The sequence below is a fragment of the Gossypium raimondii genome, chromosome 10 (genome assembly GCF_025698545.1).
Source record: "Gossypium raimondii isolate GPD5lz chromosome 10, ASM2569854v1, whole genome shotgun sequence".
NCBI classification, from domain to species: domain Eukaryota; kingdom Viridiplantae; phylum Streptophyta; class Magnoliopsida; order Malvales; family Malvaceae; genus Gossypium; species Gossypium raimondii.
The window spans coordinates 9,985,156-10,010,054 of NC_068574.1; the positions used below are offsets into that span (position 1 = coordinate 9,985,156).

General features: G+C 34.1%; 3 protein-coding genes across 6 annotated transcripts; 2 read left to right on the top strand and 1 right to left on the bottom strand.

Annotated features, from left to right (window-relative positions):
* Nucleotides 1–2,439: 2,439 nt before the first annotated feature.
* On the top strand, nt 2,440–6,179 carry LOC105775834 (probable carboxylesterase 11). Its single transcript, XM_012598347.2, has 2 exons — nt 2,440–3,648; nt 5,235–6,179. Exons 1-2 carry the CDS (start codon nt 2,840–2,842, stop codon nt 5,770–5,772), a joined length of 1,347 nt encoding a protein of 448 aa, XP_012453801.1. The 5' UTR covers nt 2,440–2,839; the 3' UTR covers nt 5,773–6,179.
* Nucleotides 6,180–6,558: 379 nt separating this feature from the next.
* LOC105775832 (uncharacterized) lies at nt 6,559–15,118 on the bottom strand. 4 transcript variants are annotated; one of them, XM_052621944.1, is made up of 19 exons: nt 14,903–15,109; nt 14,197–14,575; nt 13,816–14,056; nt 13,209–13,399; nt 12,956–13,127; nt 12,657–12,794; nt 12,288–12,474; nt 11,936–12,081; nt 11,449–11,625; nt 11,094–11,204; nt 10,486–10,605; nt 10,206–10,359; nt 9,805–9,965; nt 9,613–9,699; nt 8,762–9,078; nt 8,408–8,489; nt 7,872–8,011; nt 7,414–7,645; nt 6,559–7,310 (listed from the first exon to the last, which is right to left on the bottom strand). In XM_052621944.1, the coding sequence occupies exons 2-19, from the start codon at nt 14,547–14,549 to the stop codon at nt 6,990–6,992; spliced, it is 3,330 nt and encodes a 1,109-aa protein (XP_052477904.1). In that variant the 5' UTR covers nt 14,550–14,575; nt 14,903–15,109; the 3' UTR covers nt 6,559–6,989. The 4 variants fall into 4 exon arrangements, with proteins under 4 accessions (XP_052477904.1, XP_012453797.1, XP_012453798.1 ...); XM_012598343.2 differs by having other exon boundaries at nt 13,816–14,061; nt 14,202–14,575; nt 14,903–15,108; XM_012598344.2 differs by lacking the exon at nt 14,903–15,109 and having other exon boundaries at nt 13,816–14,061; nt 14,197–14,344.
* Nucleotides 15,119–20,096: 4,978 nt separating this feature from the next.
* Nucleotides 20,097–24,485, top strand: LOC105775835 (alpha-soluble NSF attachment protein). The gene is made up of 9 exons (XM_012598348.2): nt 20,097–20,380; nt 21,007–21,056; nt 21,136–21,208; nt 21,292–21,371; nt 22,013–22,164; nt 22,997–23,156; nt 23,254–23,301; nt 23,621–23,701; nt 24,216–24,485. Exons 1-9 carry the CDS (start codon nt 20,236–20,238, stop codon nt 24,294–24,296), a joined length of 870 nt encoding a protein of 289 aa, XP_012453802.1. The 5' UTR covers nt 20,097–20,235; the 3' UTR covers nt 24,297–24,485.
* The last annotated feature ends 414 nt before the right edge of the window (nt 24,486–24,899 follow it).

A 24,899-nucleotide genomic window follows, 5' to 3' on the forward strand; every position in this document is an offset into this window, starting at 1 on the left:
AAAAATGGATAATATCACATTTGGTATTTATACTTTCATATAATGTTTAATGCGATACTTGTACTTTGAAAATGTCTAATATTGTATCCGAGCTATCAATATGTATTTTATTATGGTACATGTACTTTCATAAAATGTCCAATATAATACTTGTACTTTGAAAATGTCAATGTGGTACTTAAACTATCAATATGTGTTTTATTTTAGTACTTGGTTTTAACACCGTTAGTGAATTGCTAAACCAACCATAAAAATTCAACATGTAGAAATTTTTTTCCCAAATCAAGTCCACATAAATAATATAACATTATGTGAAAATTTTAAAAAAATCAAATTAAATTAAAGAACAAATGACTCGATTAATAAAAAGAAGTAAATATTTTAATCAAATTTTAAAGAATATTTTTATTACCTATGAAAATGTATTTTCATGTAAGTTTAATATTTACTTCTTTTTTATTAAATATGTTTAGTTATTTATTTTAATTTATTTTTTCGTATAATGTTTATAATCCATGTGTACTTGATGATTTAGAAAAAAGATCTCTATGTCAAATTTTATCGGCTAATTTAGCATTTCATTAACGTTGTTAGCAACAAGTACCATAACAAAACATATATTGATAGTTCGTATCACATTAGACATTTTCAAAGTACAATTAGTATTATATTGAATATTTTATGAAAGTACAAGAACCAAATGTCACATTATCCCAAAACCATAAACCTTAAAACTGGCTATTATCATTTATTAATTTTATTTGAATTTGTTACATTTACAAAGTTATAAAGCAAGCTAAATCTAATAAAACAATCACTTCTAAGGCAATTAGTTGAATTCAATAAAGTTATAAAGCAGACACCTCAAGAGAAAATTGCTCGCTAAGTCTAACACAGTTAGCTAAATTTTACAAAGTTACAAAGCAGATATTCCAAAGTGGATATTACTCATTTAGTATATTCATACACTTCCAACGGTACCGAACATGTGTAATTTGATGATTGACACTTCTTGCCAACCTTTCACCCATTTATTAATAATATGAGCGTACTTATATTTTAATTTTAAATTGCAATGTATCTTGCCAGTGCCTCGCTCATATGCGAGTGATCTTATAACTCCTCACAAGTACGAAATTAGTAATAAATAAATAAATGAAAAAGAAAGAAAAAAAAGACACTCCAAGCATACAATATAGAGATATCTAACTCATTTTTTTATTTCGAATACGACCACTTTATAACCTTTCCCTCGATCGCGGGGACAATTGTTATGTATATATATAATATTATTATACATATTAAGTCTCATAAAAGAAAAACCACCAATCACATCGTAATAATCCTATGACAACCTAACTAAACTAAACCATCATGACCAAGGGTTAGGGGATAAAAAGAAGAAGAAGAAAACAACAGAGAAGGAGACTCTTCTTCCCCAAGCTTCATCTATTCCTAATCTTTCTCTCAAGTCTCATACATTGGCTCTTCACTCTTTCTTAAACGAAGTGAATCGACAAACATCATTACAACCTCAATCTTATCTGATATTTACATCAACATAATTAATCAACACTATCATAAATCATAAATCTATTTGAACAAAATATGGTTATTATTATTGTTTGTTATTTTTATTTAATTAATAACACTAATTATGATTAAATTTTTATTAAAGAGAATTAATATGGTGTTAGAAAATACAAAATAAAGATACATAATTTTAGTGAAATCATCTTACAGTACAACAGCCTTTCACTAAAGAGACACGTTAAAAATTCGCTAGATTTTTTTAGGTTTAATCACAAATTTGGTTACTAGCGTTTACATTTTTTTGTCAAAATGGTCCTAATTGTACTTTTGAGTCTTTTTTTGACCATCAACTTTTGTTTTTTTTTTCCAAATTGTTTCTTTTAACAAATTTGATGAAAGTACCGTTCAAAAGTTAACTGGATGATGTTGAATTTCATATGTAGAATATTTTAATGAGATATAATTTATTATTTAGAACCCAATAAAATAATTACATGTTGATTTATTAATTATCTTTTAACACCTCCTAGTAAACAGATGAATGTATTTATTTTGAAACTTCTTTTAGATAATTATATTTATTTTCTTTAAATTAAGAGTTAATTTTTAATTTCATGTATGATTTATTTATTTTATTATTTTCATATATAATTATCTTATTGGGTTACCCGAGTAATAAATTATATCTCATTAAAAATTTCTACATCATCCTTGTTAATTTTTTAATGGTACTTTCATCAAATTTGTTAGAAAAAACAGTTTCAAAAAAAAAAAAACAAAGGTTGAAGGCCAAAAAATCTCAAAAAATAAAATTAGGGTCATTTTGATAAAATATGTAAATATTAGTGGCTAAATTTGTCATTAAGCCTTTTATTTGTTAAATAATAAAGTTGGCAGTTGCATGCATGCATGCTAGCCAAGTGCAAAACCCCATCATCCACCTCAGGCGCGCTTCTGCCCTTCCTTTCTTTCCTTAATTCTTTCTCCTCTAATTTGCCATTGAAGGGGGAAAAAAAAAACCTGAGATTTCAAGCAAGACCTCCCCAGATTTTATGAGCCCTAATTACTCAATTCCCCTGTGGAAATTTCAATTATAATTAAACATTTTCAAGTTTCAAACTTTCCCCTTCCAAAACCATTAATTTACCTCAATATTAAGTCTTAACCAAAAAGAACAAAGAAGTGTAAACCGAGCAAGAAAACCCCTGAAAAATCAATACCCAGAATTGCCTTTCTTAATAAAAACCATAAAATAAGTTTTTTTTTTTTCATTTTGTTGGTTGTAAAACCGAGACATTTGAGGGAAATGCCAAGCTTGGCTGTAAAACTAAACAGTGTATTCTTCAAGTTCCTTTTCAAACAGCGTTTGCAGAATCGGATCCAAACCCCTCTCAACGAATCCCCCAATCAATACGGTATTACAACCCGACCCGAAGAATCCGTTTCCGCCTCCAACCCTTCTTTCACCGACGGTGTCGCCACTAAAGACATCCACATCGACCCTTTTACTGCCCTTTCTATTCGGATCTTCCTCCCTGAATCCTCCCTTTCCCCTCCCGAGCAAACCGGCCCGAAAACCAAGCCTAAATCTTCCCAACAAGTTTACCCCATTTCCCTTATTCAACGGAGGAAGAGTTACGGCCTGCTTAATATGGAAGCTCCGAGAAATGATATGAGAAGAAGCAGCTTCGAAGGTTTAGATTTAAGATCCGATAATAATGCTTATCAAGGTTACGCACCATCACCTCAAAACTGTAAAAAATTACCAATAATGTTGCAGTTTCACGGCGGCGGTTGGGTAAGTGGAAGCAATGATTCAGTAGCTAACGATTTCTTCTGTCGGAGGATAGCAAAATTATGTGATGTTATAGTTGTGGCGGTCGGTTATCGGTTGGCGCCGGAGAATAAGTATCCGGCGGCGTTTGAGGACGGATTGAAGGTGTTGCATTGGCTAGGGAAGCAAGCGAATTTAGCAGAGTGTAGTAAGTCGATGGGGAGTGGGGCTCGTGGTGTTGGAGCTGAGTTTACAAAGGCCGAAGTTCAAAGACATATTGTGGATGCCATTGGGGCTTCCGTGGTTGAGCCATGGTTGGCAGCTCATGGAGATCTTTCAAGGTTTTAAATTCCTTTTTTTTTTGTACTTATATAAAATTTTGATCTCGGTTGCATTTGTTCTTGCTACTGATTGATTTGGTTGAAAAAGTAGGAATTTGTCAAGTATAATTTGATGGTGGCATGAATGAGATGTTTTGATCATTGGTTGTGCTTGTTTTTGTTATATTTTATGTGTTTGATGTCATTTTAACTACTGATTTGATATGAATTTGTTGTTGTTCAATTTATTGATTGCTGTGGTTAAAGATATGTATAATTTGATCTGAGAAGTTTGAGTTTATAACCTCAAATTTGTTGGTAGTTTTGATCTATATCACTCAAATTCGTGTGTGTGTCAGAGATAGATATTTGTTCGACTTGGTTATAATTATCTCTTCCTCAAGATTTTCATGTATTTGGAGGGTTTTAAGACCATATCCCCATTCTTATGTTTGGATATGTGTCGGATGAGGGTCTCAAATCAGGTTCTTTAAGAGAAATGAAGAGTCAGATTTATTAAGGTGATCGGTTGTAGATGTGACACGCATTCACTTGCTTTCATTATGGAAATGTGCCTTATAAGCTTGAATTTGAAATGAGGTTTGGATTATAAATCTTTTGAAAGTAATTTAGATTGGTTTTGTAGGGACCTTGTGGGGTCAGATTCCCATATCCATATTTAGATATATGTCAAACACGGATATCAGACATGGATACTTCAAAAAAAAGAGTATCAGAAAGAGAATAGATACCTTAAGCATCTGCCATTGGTTTTTGGCTAGAGTTATTTCTTCCATTAGGTTGGGTGCTGGTTGCTCAATTTCTTATCTAAGGGACCTCTTTCGTTAATAGCTACGATTTCTAACTAGACTTTCATGTTTTTATCCTCTCATATTGTTCATGCATTTGAGTCTTCTTGAATTGTGAGCAGATTCATATACTTACCTTTGCTTGAACATGATATTCAATACTTTTTGTTGTGTCATTTATGCCTAAAGTTTCTAATTTGCATTGTAAATTGCCATATCTTTCTTTTCACATGTTATTATTAAAGTCCTTCAAGAGAGTATATGGTCAAGAGTTTGAGTTAGCTCTTAATGTCTTGTTGACAGTAGATTGTATTGTTTTCTCTATTGTGTCTTTTGAGTGATGTTATTCGGATTTAAGCATGAGTGTCAAATATGGATATGTTCCAGACATAGCTATGTAAATTTTTCTAAGTTTTTCACATATTTGTGAAGTTCTTGGTACGTCATATCCTTATGCATGTATTTTGATAAACATCTGACATGGGTGTTGGATACTAGTACTTTATGAAAAATGAAAGTTTGAAATAACAGATCTGATCAATAAACTTCTGATCATAATCTCTGGCATTAGTCTAGTATGTAGTTGTCATGCAGGATGGAGGCATCCAAATAATGAAAATTCATCGTTGAGGTTTAGGATGAATCTATCTGAAGGAGCCAAGTTTGAATGAGATAAAATATTTGCAAATTGTGTTTGCGCTGCTTTTCTCTAATGTATTTTATCCCTCTTTTCTATCTTGCATACATACATTATATTTTTATTTTACCTAATCTTGAATTGTGACATTGTTGAAACAGATGTGTTCTACTTGGGTTAAGTTGTGGAGCGAACATTGCAGATTATGTGGCTCGGAAAGCGGTCGAGGCAGGCAAGCTTTTCGACCCTGTCAAGGTTGTAGCACAGGTCCTTATGTACCCATTCTTCATTGGCAGTGTTCCAACAGAGTCTGAAAAAAAGTTGGCCAACACTTACTTCTATGACAAGGAAATGTGCACGCTTGCATGGAAACTCTTTCTTCCTGAGGAAGAGCTAAGCCTGGACCACCCAGCTGGCAATCCGCTCATCCTGGATAGGAGTCCACCACTGAAGCTCATGCCTCCGACACTGACCATTGTAGCAGAACATGACTGGATGAGAGACCGGGCTATTGCTTACTCAGAGGCTCTGCGGAATGTAAATGTCGTTGCACCTGTGTTGGAGTATAAGGATGCGGTTCATGAATTTGCAAACCTTGACATACTTCTAAAGACCCCTCAGGCTCAGGCTTGTGCCGAGGACATTGTAATATGGGTTAAGAAGTACATCTCACGTCGAGATAATGAGTTCTCGTATTAATTCAGAGGTTTCAAGTGAAGGGAAAATAAATTGTGGCAGTGTTACAGTTGAGAAAGAAAATGATGCATGATTGCCTGACAGTTGGTCGGTCGGTCACAAGATTGGCTTAATGTATTGCATTTTTTTTTTCTTTTACTATCCCTGCTGATAGAATGTACCTCCGTCCCGGAGTTTATTGGATGGTCTATTTTGTTGTTTTTGTATGATACAAAACTTTTCCGACGGTGGGGATGCGATTACTTATTTTGGAGTGCTGCACAACACGTAGGGATGTCTGTAGTCAGGTAATTTCTTTTCCCCTGTGAATTAAGGTGTAACTATTTACTCCTCATTTGATTGTATAACAGTGGGAACTTCTCCTTGCAACCATCAAACTTGTGACATATAGATCTCTTTGTTACACTTAACCTTTATCTCTTGCTAGTGGAAAACTGGAATAGTCATCCAAACTCCTTTAAATTGTGGATTTCTTAATTGATTCATATTCTTTATTTCTTGTAAAGCATTTAGATTTTGACGCATATTCAAATACGTGTAAAATCACGTTTTACATGCATGCGTAGGATTAGTAGAAAATTAAACATATCTTCGTCAGATCCAAATGTGTAGGCAACACTTTCGTAGCATGATGCCTTTGCAAATTATACCTAGTGGTCTCCAAACAGTAATGTTAGTTTAGATGATGGATGATTAATTAAGGGTAAGGGCAGACCAATAAGTTTGTTCCTTAATATCAAACCTACCTACGTTATCCTGATTATTACAATAGTAACTGTCAGCTAAGGATTTAGACGTATATAATTTTTTATATAATAACTTTTAAAAGTAACTTCTAAAAGATCTCTCTTATAAAACAAAGACAAAAATAAAATAAATAAAAATCTGGGAAGGGTCAAACCCCCAAAACAAAACAGCCAATTTCAATATGAAAAAAAAAAAAAAAATAATAATAATAAAGGCTAGAAAATCCAATCTCTCACCTCTTCTCTTTGCTCAAATTGAAATGCCAAAACTAGGTTTGATCATGGCAGTCACAAAAAATAGGGCCCTGCCGTTTTAATATTACAACAAAAGAGTCCCTTCTTCCCCGCCAAAAGCTCATTTGCAAAATGGATGAGGGATTGGATGTACCTGTAACTCCATTTTTGAGGACTCGACAATGTCAGCTCATGTAGCGTTAATGGTGTTTAGTAAGTTTTCGAAATGTGAGTTCAATTTTAGTGTCTGTGCCAATGCCTTCGTCTTCCAAACCGAGTTGCTCCTGTCCATGCTTGTAAGATACTCAATGCAAAGGAAATGATCCCGATGGCACCCATGGCGTACAATACTTTATAGGGTGCCAGTTCCATACCAGAGAGATAGGAGTAAATTCCGGTAATTAGGTAGATCAAATTCAGTCTCACTTCCTTACCCATGATGCGTGGAAGGGGCACTTCGGAATTTAACAATGACTCCGAACTGAAGATACCGTGAAGAATCAAACAAATGCAAAGGAACGAATCTAGGAACCTTGGGAAGCTCTGATGCATCCCTATTCTCTGCAATCGCAAAACAGGTCCCATAAGATAAAAGAAATTTAAATGGATGCATTTTTGTGAAAACTCAAAAGGGAAAGGCATAACAATTGGGCAAATCCGATACCTGCAACCAAGACACCAGAGAGGGAACAAACATTAGTGTAGCCAAAATATGCAGCACCAGTAAGCCATGCCGAAGGTGGAAGATATCTTCTTGTGTCTGAATATAACTTGAGCTGTTTTCTTTTGAAGGGGAACCGGGTTTGGCTTTGAGTTGCTGAGACAAATAATTGCCTTCAGTTTTGTAATCGGATTCCTTTTTTCGTGCATGGCTGCGCAATGAGGCTGTCAAAGAACTGTTACCAAAAAAAGGAGTAACACTTAGTATCACCTTAAGCATGCCTACAAATGCATTCAGTATATACCAAAAGATGCAAAATAAAATGCATACAGAAGCTAGTGGGTTGTAAATGCTAAAGTCCCGACAATCCAGAGTATGTTCAAATCTATGGAAGAAGCTTTTGAATACTACATTGAAAAGGAACCAATACAATGGGAAGGATAGAGTTAACAGTAACTTACTTGCACAGCGAACTATGACAACACAAAGCATGATATAAGAGCAGTATGAATAGGCCAAGTGCGGGATGTACGAACATAGACAAAACAATTGCCGCAGATATTGGAACAAATAACGGATTGGCTCTTAGAATCCTTACAACCTATTTCCAAAGTAAATCAAGATCAAAATAGTATTTATGTAAAGTATTGACTGTGCACATAAAATTAAGACAAATGGCAATAAATCTTTAACTACCAGAAATACTCGTAATCAATATATATGAATTCAATTACCCATGCTTACAAGTCTCATATACAAGTGGTACCTTTCCATTGTGAAAATTTGAAAGAACAATGATTCACGCAGGGTTGGAACTTGGAAGTGGAATGGTTGACATGGTCCCCATTTAGAGTCACAGAAAAGCAAATATACTATTTAACCAGAATTATACTTCTAAAAGTTTTGGTATATGCAATATGATATTAAATCCAAATAATTTGAGAGATTGGAGCCAGAGAAACTAAGTCGGTATAGATAGTTGAGGTGAAGAGTTTACCTTCAATGAAAAGAACCTCGAAGAAAGATTCATAAACCAGTGAAGAAACAAAAAGCCAAAGTTTCCTTCCCATAGTTGCCACCTGGAATCAATTAAACCTTTTATATAACTACAAGGTAGTAAATCAAAATAGCAATGAATCTTATATGATTTCTATCTATGAGAAATCCCACAACTCTATCAAAAAGAGAGAATTCCAAAAAATTATAACAGAAATTGGAAGTAAAATAAAAGATAAACATGTTTAACTTTTCATTCTTTTTTTTTCAAATATATAAAATATTTGTTTGTTCACAAAATATATCAACTTGACATTCAGGTGATGGTACAACAAGAAAGGTAGAGTTCACCAACCTTGTTTTTATGAAAACATGTAAATATGCAGCCACGTAGAAGACCAACTGGGATACCAATATCAGTAGAATAACAATCCCATTCGCCAATAGGTAGCAAATTATCAACACAATGGTGAAGCTAGAGAATGGAGGAAATGGTTGAGATACTAGAAAGGAAAAGGACAAGGAAAGCAAAATGGGGACAGCAACAAAAGGCAAAAACGGGAATGGCATTCTTAAATTGGACTCCACAGCTTTCAGTATAGAAGGAATCGGCCTTGCATGTGCTTGTCGCATCAGAGCAAAAAATACAACAGCAACACAGAAGCCAGCTATCTGTATGAGGGGTTCAATATCATATAAATATCATGGAGTGCAAATAGAATATAAATCAAAACAACAGTTGATGATGGTGCATATGCCTGAAAATCCACTACTATTATATAACATGCTTCCAATAATTCATTTCATGCACAGATCTCTCGGACATCTAATTCTCTTGAGAATCTCACCATGAACAGCTTCTAGTTACAGCTCCACATTGTTACATTATACTATTTTCATAAGAATCTATAGGAAACATTTGCATTTACAATTGTTATAGATAGAAGACTACAGCACAAAATTTCAGTGCCAAGGAACACACCGTGACTTATCAAAAGTAAAGAACCAGGTAATATCATTTGAAATACCAATATGTTCATATTGCACAATATCTTCACCCAAATGAACTCAACTAGAGGTCATAGCATTTCAAAGCATCATTCAAAAGATTACTTTTTTTTAATCATCTTTGGAACTAATAGAAGCTAGCATCTAAATCCAAAACCAGGAAAGAAAACAATTAGCATGAGGATTAGATTGGAGAACCTGTGAAAAATATAGAAGCCAAAATCTGCTAGCCGCAGAGGTTACAGAAACAGCTATGCTTGCCTTATATGCACAATGAGGGTCAAGCTGCAGTGGTATCAGGAAGAAAAAGAGCTTTGAATTTTAAGAACAGAACAACTGAATTTTGAAATGAAAGTAACACTTGTATGCAAGAAAAGATATGGCTCATACCAGTAAAAAAACAGTAGTTTTCTCTGCCCCAGTAGAAGTCCGAAGTGCTGGGGAAGAATCAACAACAAGAGTCTCACTGTACAAATTAGGAAATACATGAAGACCTGATGTAGGATCCCAAGCAAGTGCTACAGGTGGAAAACAGCGCAGTTTGCACAGCTCTGGATGGTTCAGCAGAAAAGAGAGGAAAACTAATGAGTACAGAATCATGAATGGAAAAGAATAAGAAACACTAAACTATTTAAAAGCCAACATGAAAACATTAACAATAGAGTATATCCAGCAATCATAAACCATATCAAAAGTTTGCTGGCTTAATAGGTGGCATAAGAATCGGTGACCAAACAAGCTTCTATAATCTCAGGATTGCATTTAAAACAAAAAGACGTTAAGATTCTTACTAGTGTTTCCATTATCACCAGCTTCATCAAGAAGTCCAGAATCTTTTATTCCACAGCCTGCAGTTTTCAAAGAAAAAGTAACAGGCAAAAGGCCTAAACTAATTGCAAATGACAGATTGAAAGCAAGGGGGTGGTCCTCCTTCAAGAAGATATCCTGCACATTGTTGAAATAATAGACCAAACAATTTTCAGTTGTCTTTGAGGGTGAAACTACGGTAAACAGGTTTTGTTCAGGTTTCCAAACCCTAGAAAGCTATATGGCTGCATTTCAGATATTCACCTTATGGGAGTGTATTGATAGAAGCATCGATACAGGAGTAAAGTCTATTTCCCCTTCATCTGGATTAAAGAACTGCCCAACTGCCATGGAAGTGGCTGGTGGAGGCCTGCCTGAAATAGTCTGAGCACCACAAAGTCACTGCACACAATTACTCAAATTATTCTGCACTATACGTTAAATGAGAGAGCAGCACAACCATTTAGAAGTCCAGGAACAGAAAAGAAAATATGAAAAGCCTAACATTTTGGCATACAAAAAAATATGCATCATTCACATGCATACTAAGATTTGGTCTTCTGAATTGGCTCAAGTTTGATAGGCTCCACCATAGGTTGAAAACTGGAAAAGAAAGAAAATAGTAATGACTAAAAGGTGTTGCCACACATCCATCCTTTTAGATTTCACAGTTTAGCTTTCTATTCCTTGACTGTAAGGGAAAATGCTTTTCAAATATAGATAGCTAAGCACAAACTATCAAAAGTATCTGACGGTTTCATGATGTATTCTCATAGAGGTGAATCCTTAAGATGAATAAGCATAAAGAGACAAACAAATTTCCAGAAACAACCCTAGTCCATATATAGTTGATGTTGTAAAAGGAATGTTACCGGACGAGGTGCAACTGAGATAGTTAGGAATCTGAAGCCATGCATTTCCTCAGGACCCAAATGAAGTACAGCAGATGGAGGTGCTTGCTCAGTCTGACTTCCAGGCTCAACCTGGTAGCAATGAATTTAAAAAAGAGTGACAATGTCTACCAAATTACTGTTAAAACCAGAAGGCTCAATAAGTTGTTACTCCTACGCCAACAAATTTAACAACAAAATCTGCTATTAAAACTTTGAACTTCCCTAAGACTATTTCAGTTTTACATATAAAAGAAGCAAGAAACCTGCAACAAACTCGCAATAAGTTCACAGAACAAACAGCAGCCAGCGCAAGCGATAATATATTTCACCATACCTGCCGTGGTGCTGGTCCTGCAGGAATTTGAACCATCTTTGACGTCACTTCCAGAACCCTTTTACCGGCAGGCAAGTCTGAAGAAGATTTCCCTTTTTGGGGCCATAGATGAATTCGGACTCCAGAACAAGGGGCAAGGTTCGTCACAAATATGAAGTGGCTTTTTCCATTTGACCCCTACATATAGAAGTAAAAGTAAATGTAAGTGAAAGCATTGTCTATAAAGACATAAAATACAGGAAAAAGTGCAAATTATTATTTTTTTGCCTTTTTTGGGGTGGGGGAGGAGGATTGTCAGGGTGTCAACAGATTACTAAGCTGAGGCTAAACAAGCAACAGTGGAGCAGTTTAGTAAAGTTTTGCATCTTAGAAGTAATTTCTGCCTCCAGGAAATAAAAATTTGGGCAATAGAAGGGTAGACATTGCTTATGCAAAAATGCATTCAGAAAAAAATCTAAACATTTTTTGGATGTGATATAAAGCTCACCAATTTCTGTATGTCCAACCACCGCCTTCTCCCATCCATGGCCAATATGGTAACAGTGGTTGTCTGAATATACAAATCCCTCTCAAGGATATCATCATTCCAGTGAAAACTGCTAGGACAGTCAGACAAGGTATGCACTTGTGAAACTGCAACATGACATAACATGTCATAAATTACAATCATCAGGAATCATATTTTAACTATCATTTCAAGAAGCAGTTCTTGTTCAACCAAATGTTAGTAAATTCTTCTCTAGGATAATTATCATGCAGATATATTTCAAGAAAAGAATTCCTAAGTTTTCATAAAAAAATAAAACTGTAACATTTATGTCCTAATAGAAAGTTAATACCAGCAGTGTCTTTTACGTCCTTAGCAAGAACATGAGCTGACCAAGGTGACTGAGGTTGCATCTTCCAATTGAAACTTTGTGGTATTCCACTATGAAGCATCTTTGTGAATATGGCGAGTCTTTTTTGAGTATCAGGAAAAGGCTGACCTGTTCTGGAGTCTACCAAACTAAGCAGGGTATGTGAAACCTAGATGAAACATTTACATTCAAATGTCAAGAACAGAAGTGCTATGAATGGCTGAAGCAATGTGACAATTTTGGTCACACATCATACCAAAATGGAGGTTCCTAGTTCAAATCCCTCTCCCAGCCTAACTATCCAAGAGAAGAGAAAGAAATAAGAAGTGTAGAAAGAGATATTCAACTTACTTGCACAACGAGTTGATTACACCATAAAATAGTTTGATGTTCCATGGATAGCCATACATTTTTCATGCTTGTACTGCTCATCATAAATCCATGAGTGGGAGGAACAATACCATCAAGGGATTCTAATTTTGAGCGAACCTGCAGTCAGAAACGAAAACAGGATACACACATGCACTAGCAGTCAAGATTCAACATTTCAAACAAGATACAGTTACAGTGAAGTCATAAAGCACCCTTTCTTTTTATTCAAGCAAAAATGTGATCCAAACTACACAGCAGAACAGAAATTGGAGACATACTTGATAATCATTAAAACCACCAGAAACGGAAACAACGACAACATTAGATAGTTTTGGGCCAGATACATAACGCCCTGTCCGAGTTGTTTGAACCTCATATCCCTTTCTCCATTCTTGATTTATACTTTTATAATAGTCACCCAGGGATGGTTGCAAAGCCAGAGGAGGTGATCTGGATGGAAATAGCAGATTATTAAAGGAAAAAACAATAAAATTTATACAAAATGATAGACACGAATCCCAAAGATCTCACTGGTGAGGGCTTGAAAGAGTCAGAATAGTCTCAACAGCTGATCTCCTGAGACGGGGGTGGATTGTTGCAGCTCTAGCAACAAAACCACCCATTGAGTGGCCAATCAATATGACACTTCTAGGCAAGCTACCAGTTGTTGCAGCACCATCACTTTCCCGGGCATCATGGGATTCTTTGTATTGGTCCAAAATCTGCAAGGATAGACTTATCGTCAATGACCCTTCAATGATAAAATTAAGCAAAATAATTCAATTCTTCTATGGCCTGGTAAGACAGTTTCAAACAAACAAGTATGTCAATATTTGATGTAATATAACATATTGCTTCACCATTTTACTCTCAAAATAACATTTTTCTTTGCTCTCATTCCATATATATATATATATATTATATTATATAAAAGAACCAGGCATACTTACATCTTTCGCTCATGCAACAAAGATTCAGTCAATTTATCCTGTCAAGGAATTTATCACTCCGAATTACTGTGACCTCACATAGCTATGTACAAAACATTCAAGGTTCTGTGCCAAATGGCCATACTTAAAACTAAAACTGAGTTCACGCACTCAGTCAAATAAGGAAGTTCAAATGATAAAAGTGATACCCTGTGTATAGCATATACTACATATTCAGTGTGCTCTTCGAGTATCCGACCATCCATTGCAGAATGTTCACCTTCAAGATCCACAGCAAACCAGTCTAGCCTGTTAGCATATTGATTCGGTAATTGAATGTCAGCAATTTCCGCATTCCCTCCCTCCTTATAAGCTAGATAAGCTTCTCTATAGAATGTACGTTCAAGAGGACCTCCTTGATAAGCTCTATCACATTCAGCTGCCAAAGACCTCACCTGAAAGACAGACCAAAACTTATGAATTATACACCAGTTGAAGCCATTCACAAACGGAATAACATACTTATGAGTTCTTTTTGCATCGACAACTACAAAGCACGCTAATACTAATGACAGTGGTAAAAGAAGGACCTTGCCTGTTTGTAGCTACCACCATTGCCCGGAATAAAAAGAACGGGAATTCCATTCAGCTTCTTTAAGTGTTCTGTAAAGTCAATCTTTTTCCAACCTTCATGGTACAAATACAATCCATATTTCGCAGATGACACACCCTCCGTGGTGGAAATCGGGATATAAGTAGGATACATATAGGTCATAATACAACCATTTGATATGGGCTTCAATAAACCATACAAAGCAGCTACACCAATCCATATCACCGCAACCACAAGCATCATTCCTCTCAAACTAGGCCTAAACCCTCGCATTCTTGAATCCTCGTTCTTATTATTATTCCTTCTTTCATTTTCCATGTCATTCAACATTCACTTCTCACCAAAAAAAACAAAATCTATATACAAATGTTAAAAAATAATCAGCCTTTAGAACACCAAATTTTAATAAACATGCAAAATTTAAACTAGAAACAATTAAATATTTTTATTCAGCTTAACTATCGGCAGATCTACTTCATAAAACAACTTTTCAACTAAATTAAGCTACTTAATTAACTTAACTGAAGCTAATTTGAAGAAAATAAAAAGTTAGAAAAACTAGTTTGGAAAGCTAAAGATTGTAAAAGCTAAAAGAAGCTTTAAGAAAATTAAGTAAAAGTTGATCTGATTTGAAGATAGAAAGTTGATGAAAGCTTTGGAGAAGTTGAACGTGAAGGGAAAACCTGATCGGAGAAGACGAAAGTGAACGTCGTCGTTTAACCTTCGAAGTGTGACGAGAGAAGATCGTGAAGTTGAAGCGAGTCAAAGACAAAGAGAGAGAGAGAGCGCGTGGGCACTGCGCGATTGCTTTATGTTGAAACGAGACGAAAATGGAAAGGTGTTTCTGAAATGTTTATTTGAGAATTTCCGATCTCGCAGGGTTGGTTTTTGGGTCTGGGCCCCGTTTAAGTGCCGGCGGATCTGGTTATTTCGGTTTGATCCGGATAAAAGGTTGAACTGTGCTGGGTTAATTGTTGGATTGGGGCTGGTGAATCACAAAATCTTTGTAAAAAGTAATTAATAATATTCTATCCAAAAAATTAAATTTCATGAACGGAGTTAAAATATTCTAAAAATTTTCATCTCCAGATATTAACTCACTAGTTTCTTAAACCTTGTCCCTTAATTTTTTTTTTTTAATTTCAATTGTGGGGATAAGGATGGAAAAAAAGACAAACTGTTTATAAAGCAAACATGGGGGGTTAATCCTTGGATTCTTACAAAGAGCGCAATTCTAACAATCGTGATTAAAACTCATTATGAAATTAGCTAAAAGATTTCGGTCTCAAATCACATCAAATATATATACTAAAGTAATATTAGGGTACAGATTTAGAAATTTAGGTTAGTGTCATAGTTTACTACATGTGTATATACTTTATTTAGGTTAAAGTTGAGAGAGTGTAATTTGGGGAAAAATTATATAAATTCTTTAAAAGATTTAAATTATTATGTTAAAGTTCGTACGTTAAAAATGTAAAATTGATGAAAGATTATACAATTTATTTATAAGATATAATTAGGTTAAAGTTTTGGTTGATTTCAGGGAAAATATCTTTGCTTGTAATGACCTTTTAGTTGCCTAGGGAGTATTACTTTTACACTGATAATACATGGCTCATATTCCCTTGAATATTCGGATGTATGATTTGACAGAAATCGTTCAAGATGTATGGGATGTTAAATTTATTGTCCACATTCTGATAATTTCTCGTAAGACAACTGATAGATTAATTTGAAACTTCGATAAGAAAGGGGTTTATTAAGTTAAATCAGGATATCATGTTGCCAATCGGCTATTTACAATGTGCTCCTACTCTCAATTGGAAGCTTCTTTGGAAGTTAAAAATTCCGCCGAAGGTTAAAGAATTTATGTGGCGGGTTTTACAGGATGTTCTTCTAAGGCTAGGCTTTGTGCTAAGGGAGTGGATATTTATGTCAATTGTTCTAAATGCTCTAGTGTGGGGGATCCTTCTCATGCTTTACTGTCATGTCCTAATGCTGTAAATTGTTGGTCTCTTTGGCACCGTATGGATTCCATACGTGATTTTTCTTTGATCACTTTTTTTTTTTTTAAAGGATTGGTTGAACATTATCTGAAGGTTGTAGTGGAAGAGTTCTTGGTGAGAGATGAATTGATTTGGAACAATGTTGTTGTGCCTCCATCGACCATCATGTACAAAGCTCATAGTTTCTTGGTTGACTGGCGAGAGGCTCAAACAGTTTGTACAGGTTCTCAACGTATTATGGATGGCACCGTTGATAACTCTAGCCAGCCCCAAGGAATGTGACGTTGTTGGGTTGACGCTGCAATTTTTGAGTGCGAGAAAAACGAGGTGTTGGTATTGTTGTTTGCACCATGGGTGGAAAGTTCATCATAGCTATTGTGGAATCGACAGAGGGCTTCTTTTCGCCGAGGGCCGCTGAAGGTCTTGCACTTAGAGAGGTTTTGAGTGGGTTGTTGCTAATAGGGTGGATGGAGGTATTGTTTTCACTGATGCAAAGGAGGTGTATGTTGCCATGAACTACACAGAGGAGTGCACTTAGGAGGTTTTGAGGTGGGTTCCATATCTTCATGGTTGAAACATCATTGCAAACACCATCCTCAGAGTCGGCTTCCCTCAAGTCGATGCCCACTTTAGCATTTCCAGATGCATGCTTTTCATACAACCTAGAAATGATATCCATTGGATTCAGTCCAGCATTCTCTGCCAAGGTTCTTGGTACCAATTCAAAACTTTCACCAAACTTAGCAATGGCATACTGATCCAATCCTGTTAAAGGATAACTCTTTCGGTCTTCTCGCCAACTCAATTTCAGTAGCAGCAGCTCCAAGTACTATATGACTATCCCTGCACATTGCCTTACATGTATTCACACAATCATCAACGGCTGTTTCAAGATCATCCAATAAACTATCAGTACTTCCTCGCAAAACCACGCCGACAACTTTGTTACCACCTTCTTCACTTCTTACAACAATGACCTGAGAACCATCGATTCCCTCAACCAATATCACTAATTAAGGGTGAGTATCAAGCAAAAAGCGATTTAGCTTTCTTTGCTTTATGATAAGAGGCATCCCTTCCATCAACATCAGAATCAAGTGGGGTAGTAATGGTAACCTTCCTGCTCAAGTCGTGACCATCAGAAATATCATCTTCTGCGTTTGCATCTACTACAATAATTTCTTCATTTAAACTCTTTGCTTCATTCATACTCACCCTTAATTAGTTATAATATATCAATCTCAACTTTCTTATTTCTCTATATAAATCATGTTTAATTGAAGAAACCTTACAGCAACTAAGAAGAGGCTAACCCTAATTTTTGCATATAATGAAAACAATACTGGCAAAAAGAAACAACAGTAAGGGTTTCTTTCATCATAATTTTTTATAATCCATTCTAAATACCTTAAAATTATGTATTTTCTTCATGCTGAATGTGCAAATGCAATGAAGAAATGTGGAGATCAAGCCAAGGAAAACTTAAATATGAAATTACAAATTACAAAAAAAAATATATATATATATATATATATAGAGAGAGAGAGAGAGAGAGTAGCTATTTTCATGTTTTTTCCATTTTAGATATTATATTTAATTTAAAATAAGACAAAGGCGTATTACATATTGTACATTCTTCTTTTTTATTCTTTTGTGTTTGAAATATCAAAATTTTATTTCAATTTTCTATTTAGACTTTTTCATATTTACTATGTTATTCCTTTTTAGATGCTTTAATTATTAAATCACTATTTCACTTTCAAATTTAATTTTTTTATGCACTTTTGTTATGTATTTATGATTCGACAATTTAAAATTCAAATGTGGTTCAAATCGCCTAATCCAATAAGGCCCTATCAGTGAGATGCGTACAGGTCTCGTAGAAGGAGTTTGTTAGGAGAGCTTGCCAATGCGTGCAAGTATCATAGAGGGAGTTTGCCAAGAGAACTCGCAAGAATGGTTCGCAATCCCAATTTGCATATGCAAGGAGTACATAGGCGAGGGCCACGAAGTGTAGCTGGCAGAAATAGCAGTACATGTGTCCAACATGTCCAGGGCTCGCTTAGAACGTCAATTCCATGAACAGTGGAGTCAATTCCATGAATATTAATATATATAAATACTCGATTGTTCTCTTCAATTAAACACAACATAAATTTACTCAACAACTTTATAAACCATTGTTCTAAATTATTTGTATACAAACTTAAATATATTATTATGCCTTCCATTAACCATTGTTTTATTCACTATACAATCGTGGCATGGCACGTCAAATGTAACCTCTATTCGAAAAATTATTCCTTACTGGATAAGAGAGAAAAATTATTTTTGTTTTAGAGATTCTAAGTGTAATTTTACAACAAGAATCATAAGTTTGCTGTGGAAATGACAGAAAAAATGCAATGTTGAATTAATTTAGTATACATCAATTTTTACAATAATGATCTTTTTGGGGTAATTTACCAAAAAAAGTCTATTTTTTTAAAATTATCGAAATGGGCCCGATATTTTATTATTTACCGGAATGGGCCTTTTTCGACAAATCGTAATCACGTCGGTAGCGCTTTTGACGTGGCAACAATCAGCGTCCATGAGGGGTGATTTGTTGCCACGTCAACAAAAGCGCTGACGTGGCCACATCCCCCAACGGTCCAAAAAAATATATATAAATACTCCCACCATTTTTTTTCACAAACTAATACTGTCTCAAATTTCCTCTCAAGTTCCTCTCAATTTTGGTGTTGAGAGGAAGCACTGCAAATAATTAAATAAGATATTTCGAAAGAAGGTGGAAAGGAAGACTAAAGCATATTGACGATAAAGTTAAAAATAAATAAATTGAGAGAAATTTAAAAAAATTAGAGTCAAAATTTTAAAGGGTCAAAAGTTCTTTCACAATTATTCATAGTGATTTAAAAATAAGAATTTCAAAATTAGCAATTAATAAAAATAATGAAATAAATTTTAATTATAATGACATTAATGATTAAAAACGGATGATAAAAATTTTCTATTGGTGATGGTTAATAGCAAAAAGGAATTCTTTTTAAGGAAAAAAAAAAGAAAAAGAAAAGCATTCAAACAATAGGTTAAAAGATCAACAAGAAAGTACAAATTGAACGAACTTCCGATTATTGACCTGATCATGGCTCGAGTTGTCTAGCTTGGGTCGAAGGTCCGCCCAAAAAATAGTAGGACTTGAATAAAAATATAAATTCGAAAAATGTGTTTGAATAAAAAATGAGGCCCGTTTTCTAAACAGATCGAGCCTCGAGTAAAAGTTTTTGGCTAGGGCCCGACCCAAATAAATTAATTATTTTTTAATAAAAATTATCTTGTTGTTCCTAGTGTTTTGGTGCTGTTATTTTTCTGCTGTTTTTGTTGTTATTTTTGCTATTGTTTTTGTTATTGGTACTGGCCAATTTACCAACAAAAGCTTAATTTTTTATAATTTTTTATAAAATAGCGGCCACGTCAGCAAAGCGCGCTGGCATGGCCGAGATTTTCTGGCACGTCCCCTGACATCGCGCTGACGTGGACGCGATTTGCCGAAAAATGGCCCATTCCGGTAAATAATAAAATACCGGGCTCATTTCGATAAATTTATAAAAAAAATAAGCTTTTATTGGTAAATTGGCCATCTTTTAGTATATTTTATTTAAATTGTTCATTTTTTCTTAATTTAAAAAAAATATTTTCCATTTGATTTATAATATTTATAATATTGAATAATTATTATTTTATTAGAATTTATAAATGCAATATATATAAATCAATTCTAAATATAACTACGGGAAAAAACTATCGGTTACATAGTATTGAAACTACATTTAAATTTTTTTTAAATAACTAATTTATTTAATTGTAGAAAAGTGGGAAAAAAAGTTTAGAAAAGTGAGAAAATGAGTAATCAAGCTTTTTTTCCTTTTTATTTGCTCAGATCTTAAGACTCTCCATTTTTCTGTTCATTTCTGATCAAACGAAACAACATAAGGAAAAAGGGAATGGGAGATCAATTGGCGAGAGGAGAAGAATTCGAGCAAAAAGCAGAGAAAAAGTTAAGCGGGTGGGGTTTGTTTGGCTCCAAACATGAAGACGCCGCCGAGCTATTTGATAAAGCTGCCAATTGCTTCAAGCTCGCCAAATCATGTAATTCTTTGCAAAGCCTTTCTGTAACTTTAAAAAAAAAAATCATGTTTGTTTTCTTAAGAGAATGATGGATTAAACTTTATCTAAGAAAATGGAAATTTCGAGATTTTCTGATTAGTTTTGCGATTCCGAAACTTTAATATAAAATTTATAGTTATTTCCTTTTAACAAAATTTTTCTGTTTGTTTATTGAGAAAATGTTGGACGGAGAATGGTTGGAAAGAAATGAATTATTCGAGATCTTTTGATTAATGTCGCTATTTGGGCGACCGGAATTAGGATTTGGTCGCAATCGATGATATTTATATTATTATTCTGCGTAATTTTTAATTGTTATTTCTATTGTATTTATTGATTAACTCCGATTGGGTCATTGCTTTAGTTCAGTTCAGAAAACGTGAAAATTAAGGTTACTTTAAGATTGGAGTATTGATTAATTACTTTATAATTCAATTTAATTCCGATTGCGTCACTGTTTTGGTTCAGTTAGAAAATGTGAGAGTTTGGATTTCTTTAACATCGGATTATTTATTAGTTACTTTATAATTCAATAGGTATTTGAAATGTGATGAAACTGTATACTTGTCTCTAATTCTTATCCTCTTTTATGTTTTCTTTTTCTCAAGGGGACAAAGCTGGATCAACTTATGTAAAGTTAGCAAATTGTAACTTGAAAGTAAGCCCTTCGGTTCAGTTCTTAGTAATTAACTGTTATTTAAGATTTAGTTTAACTCCTTTGTTTTACATATCTATAGCTAGAAAGCAAACATGAAGCTGCTCAAGCTTATGTTGATGCTGCTCATTGCTATAAGAAGACAAATGTAAAGGGTGAGTCTGGAGTGCATGGTTTGATCTAAAAGTTCTGGAATTTTGACTTGATTAATCTGTGACTCAATTTTGTTCCTATGCAGAGGCTATATCCTGCCTGAAAGAGGCAGTGAACATGTTCTGTGATATTGGAAGGCTCAGCATGGCTGCCAAGTATTATAAGGTGTTTTTTATCCATTAATATGCGAGTCTTTCAAGGGAAAAAGGAGTTTGTCATTCATTGTAATTGGTTATGTATATGTGGTTGCCTTTCATTTTGATTGGGTTCATAATTTTTTCCTAATTGTTCATTAGCAATGTTGCCACTAGAGTTAAAGCTCCCAAGCATCTGTGCTTCTCATAAGTCTCGTTTAGCATTCTTGTTGGTACAACTTACAATGCCAGAAGTTATGTTTCACTGCAAATTTGATGCTAAATGGTAAAAAGTTTTGGCTTCTGTGTTTTAAATCTTGGTTTGACAATTCAAACTAACATGCTTAGAAAAACGAAGCTTTTTTGGTTTGGAAGCTGGATTTCGAATAAATTGATTATTATCTTTACATCTCTAAACCCATATTTGTTTTTGACATTTTGATTCCTTACAACACTTTTTCATTGCAATAGTGAACACTTGGTAGTTTCTAAATCAAAATGTTTCACCTCATGTTTTAACACCTTTTCCAACACATGGTTTTATAATCTAAGGTTTTTTTCCCCCACAGTGGTATTAAACTAGCCCGTAGTATCGTTGAACATCCATAACCATAACTTTTCATGATGTTATTTACTGTTATTCATAGACATGGGTGCTTCTTTTATGTGCAGGAAATTGCTGAATTATATGAGTCTGAACAGAACACTGAGCAGGCCATTGATTATTATGAAAAGGCAGCTGATTTCTTCCAAAATGAAGATATATCAACCTCTGCCAACCAATGCAAGCAGAAAGTTGCACAATTTGCTGCTCAGATAGAACAGTAAGCATGCTCAACTTCTTGTAGACACTGTTCTTGCAAGTTTTAGTCTTCTACCGTTGTCAATGGTTTGTAATCATTGATGGTGTTTTAATTTGCTAATGGCTAGATTAGCATTGTTATTGAAAAATGCTTTTAAAAGTGCTGTGGAAAGTTAAAAGATCCATTTTAGACATGGTATTATAAAGTAAAAATAAGTTAATTCAAATTCCTTAATTATACATGAAATATTAATTTTACATACTTTTAAGCAATTATTATAAATTGTTTGTAAAATCTAATTTGAATATGTAAATTATATTTTAGATATTAAAATAACATATAATCATAATTCTTATTAATAAAAATTTCACGGAATTATTGACTTAAATGTAAAATATCCTTATTTCCATATATATTATTATTATTACCACGATGCCATGTTTCCATTATTTTGGTACTAACAAATGTTATATAGTACAAATATAAGAAATTTATGGTAACTCATTGTTAATATTATGACATACGAAAAATAAATTTTAGATACTTTTTAAGTACTGTACTTAAATTGTTTATAAAATTTAATTTGAATAAATAAATCATATTTAGAATTTATAGTTAATATAAATTAGGGACAAAATTATATTTTGACACCTAAATTGGCTTTTGAAAAGCCAAAACTTAGAAAAAAAAAATTGGCTTAGCTTGAAAAGCTTTGTTAGTATTGCTTTTAACTTGAAAAGCTGGTTTGGGTTGAAAAGTGCTTTTTAACTTCAATGCTAAAGACATCCTAAGACAGTTGCATAAATACAGAATGACAATTTTCTTAACAGCTCTGCTTATGATATATCTCCAGATACCAGAAAGCTGTTGAGATCTATGAAGATATAGCACGGCAGTCACTTTCCAATAACTTGCTGAAGTATGGAGCAAAAGGACATCTTCTAAATGCTGGCATTTGTCAACTGTGCAAAGGTGATGTTGTTGCAATCACCAATGCATTAGAGCGGTATCAGGTTGAATTTTGGCCCTTTAGAAATGATAAAACCTTAACCTTTTAAACATAGTTTGGTTATATTAAACTTATGTATTTTATGCATTTCATTTCTTCAGGAACTGGATCCAACTTTTTCTGGAACACGAGAATATAAATTTTTAGCTGTAAGTTATCCCAAGGAAATGCTTATTTCAGTTTATAATTTGTTATTGTATCACAAAAATCTGATTCTGTTCTGTTCTTTTGCTGCTTAAATATGATTGATCAGTGGTAGCATGTTTTACCGGTTGTTTTATTTTTCCTCTTACCATCCTTAATGTGCATTGACTAATGATATATCCTATCACTGCCTTACCTCTGGACAAAAAAATTGTTAAGTGTATTATATAATTAATTTTCTTTAAATGATAATAATTTTTCAGAATCTAGTTATTACTCCAAAATAGAGGTCTTACAATACTGAGCTTCTTCTTTTTGTTACAGGACATTGCTTCTTCCATTGATGAGGAAGATGTCACGAAGTTTACAGATGTTGTCAAGGAATTTGACAGCATGACTCCATTGGTATGTCAATTTCCATTTCAAATGTTTCTTGGATGAACTAGTGGGCTGGAGGTCAAACGAGTTAGACCTTCAGTGGTGACTGAACTGGTTGAACTTGCTTGTTCGCTTAAATGGGATTTTAAATATTTTTAAAAAATGATTTTAATGCTAAATGAAAATTAAATATAGTAAATAATTAATAAAGATGTATATTTGACTTAGTGGTATTTTCTTTAATATAAACTAAAAGGTTCAAATCTCATCATTTAAAAATGAAAATAAAAATATATTCTAAACTAGTTCTTTACCGTTTTCTTTTGCTTGATTTTTACCTGTTGAACTTTCTTTTTACTGTTTCAGCTTGTGGATGGTTTCACAATGTACTGGACCATTGGTTCTTGGTCCAACTGGTTCAACAGGCTGGTCCATCCAAACAACTCTGGGTTGGAGTAATGTTCAACCCATTGGGTTCTGGTTGTGACCCCTGAGATTACAAACTCTAATGTGCTTACTGTTTCCTTGAAATATGCTACAGGATTCTTGGAAGACAACCCTTCTACTCCGTGTGAAGGAAAAGCTGAAAGCTAAAGAAATGGAAGAAGATGATCTTACCTAAAAGAGGTTCATGTAATAACAGTTTTGTTTTTTTTCTTTCTTTTTTTCTTTTTCAAAATTGATGATTGCTTTGTGTTATGGAGTCTTTATCTAGTTATACTCTTAACAGTCCCATGTGACAATCTGTTTATGAGATCTTTTTCTTGTTTGGCTTTAAATTTGAGAACTATTATGCTGATGATTGGGTGAAGTTGGGGTTTGTAATCAAAATACTGCTGATCTTTGCTTTGATGTGTGAAAGTAGGGAATCTAAATGAAGAATAATTTTGAAAGTATATAAGCTGGTTTTCTGGAAATATGAAAGAGCTAGGTAACCCTTTTGGATCAAACTACCCTTCGATGTCATTGAAACGAATTATCATTGTCCTAGAGAAAAACCATGAATCCTACATCAACTGTGTACTAAATTTCGGTCGACTTTTTTGCATATAGATTGTAAAGCTTAATGAGACAAAACAAGTGATACTTTGCAGGCAGGTTGGTGTGGATTATGATGGAGTACTAGCAATGTGTTATTGAGAACAGTGGGTCTTCTTGGTCTTAGGAAGGAGCTGTGAATTTCACATTTTCTATGACTCGAGTTTAATTGGGTAAATACGAAGGT

Excerpts from the sequence above, each read along its gene's own strand:
- LOC105775834 (XM_012598347.2), top strand. The coding sequence starts at position 2,840 with ATGCCAAGCTTGGCTGTAAAACTAAACAGTGTATTCTTCAAGTTCCTT. Across the intron at positions 3,649-5,234 it reads GCTCATGGAGATCTTTCAAG|ATGTGTTCTACTTGGGTTAA; the intron begins GTTTTAAATTCC and ends TTGTTGAAACAG.
- LOC105775832 (XM_052621944.1), bottom strand. The coding sequence starts at position 14,549 with ATGTTGAATGACATGGAAAATGAAAGAAGGAATAATAATAAGAACGAG. Across the intron at positions 12,795-12,955 it reads GTGGTTTTAATGATTATCAA|GTTCGCTCAAAATTAGAATC; the intron begins GTATGTCTCCAA and ends TTCTGACTGCAG. Across the intron at positions 7,646-7,871 it reads TGTCATAGTTCGCTGTGCAA|TTCTTTGACAGCCTCATTGC; the intron begins GTAAGTTACTGT and ends TTTTGGTAACAG.
- LOC105775835 (XM_012598348.2), top strand. The coding sequence starts at position 20,236 with ATGGGAGATCAATTGGCGAGAGGAGAAGAATTCGAGCAAAAAGCAGAG. Across the intron at positions 20,381-21,006 it reads CTTCAAGCTCGCCAAATCAT|GGGACAAAGCTGGATCAACT; the intron begins GTAATTCTTTGC and ends CTTTTTCTCAAG. Across the intron at positions 21,372-22,012 it reads TGGCTGCCAAGTATTATAAG|GAAATTGCTGAATTATATGA; the intron begins GTGTTTTTTATC and ends TTTTATGTGCAG.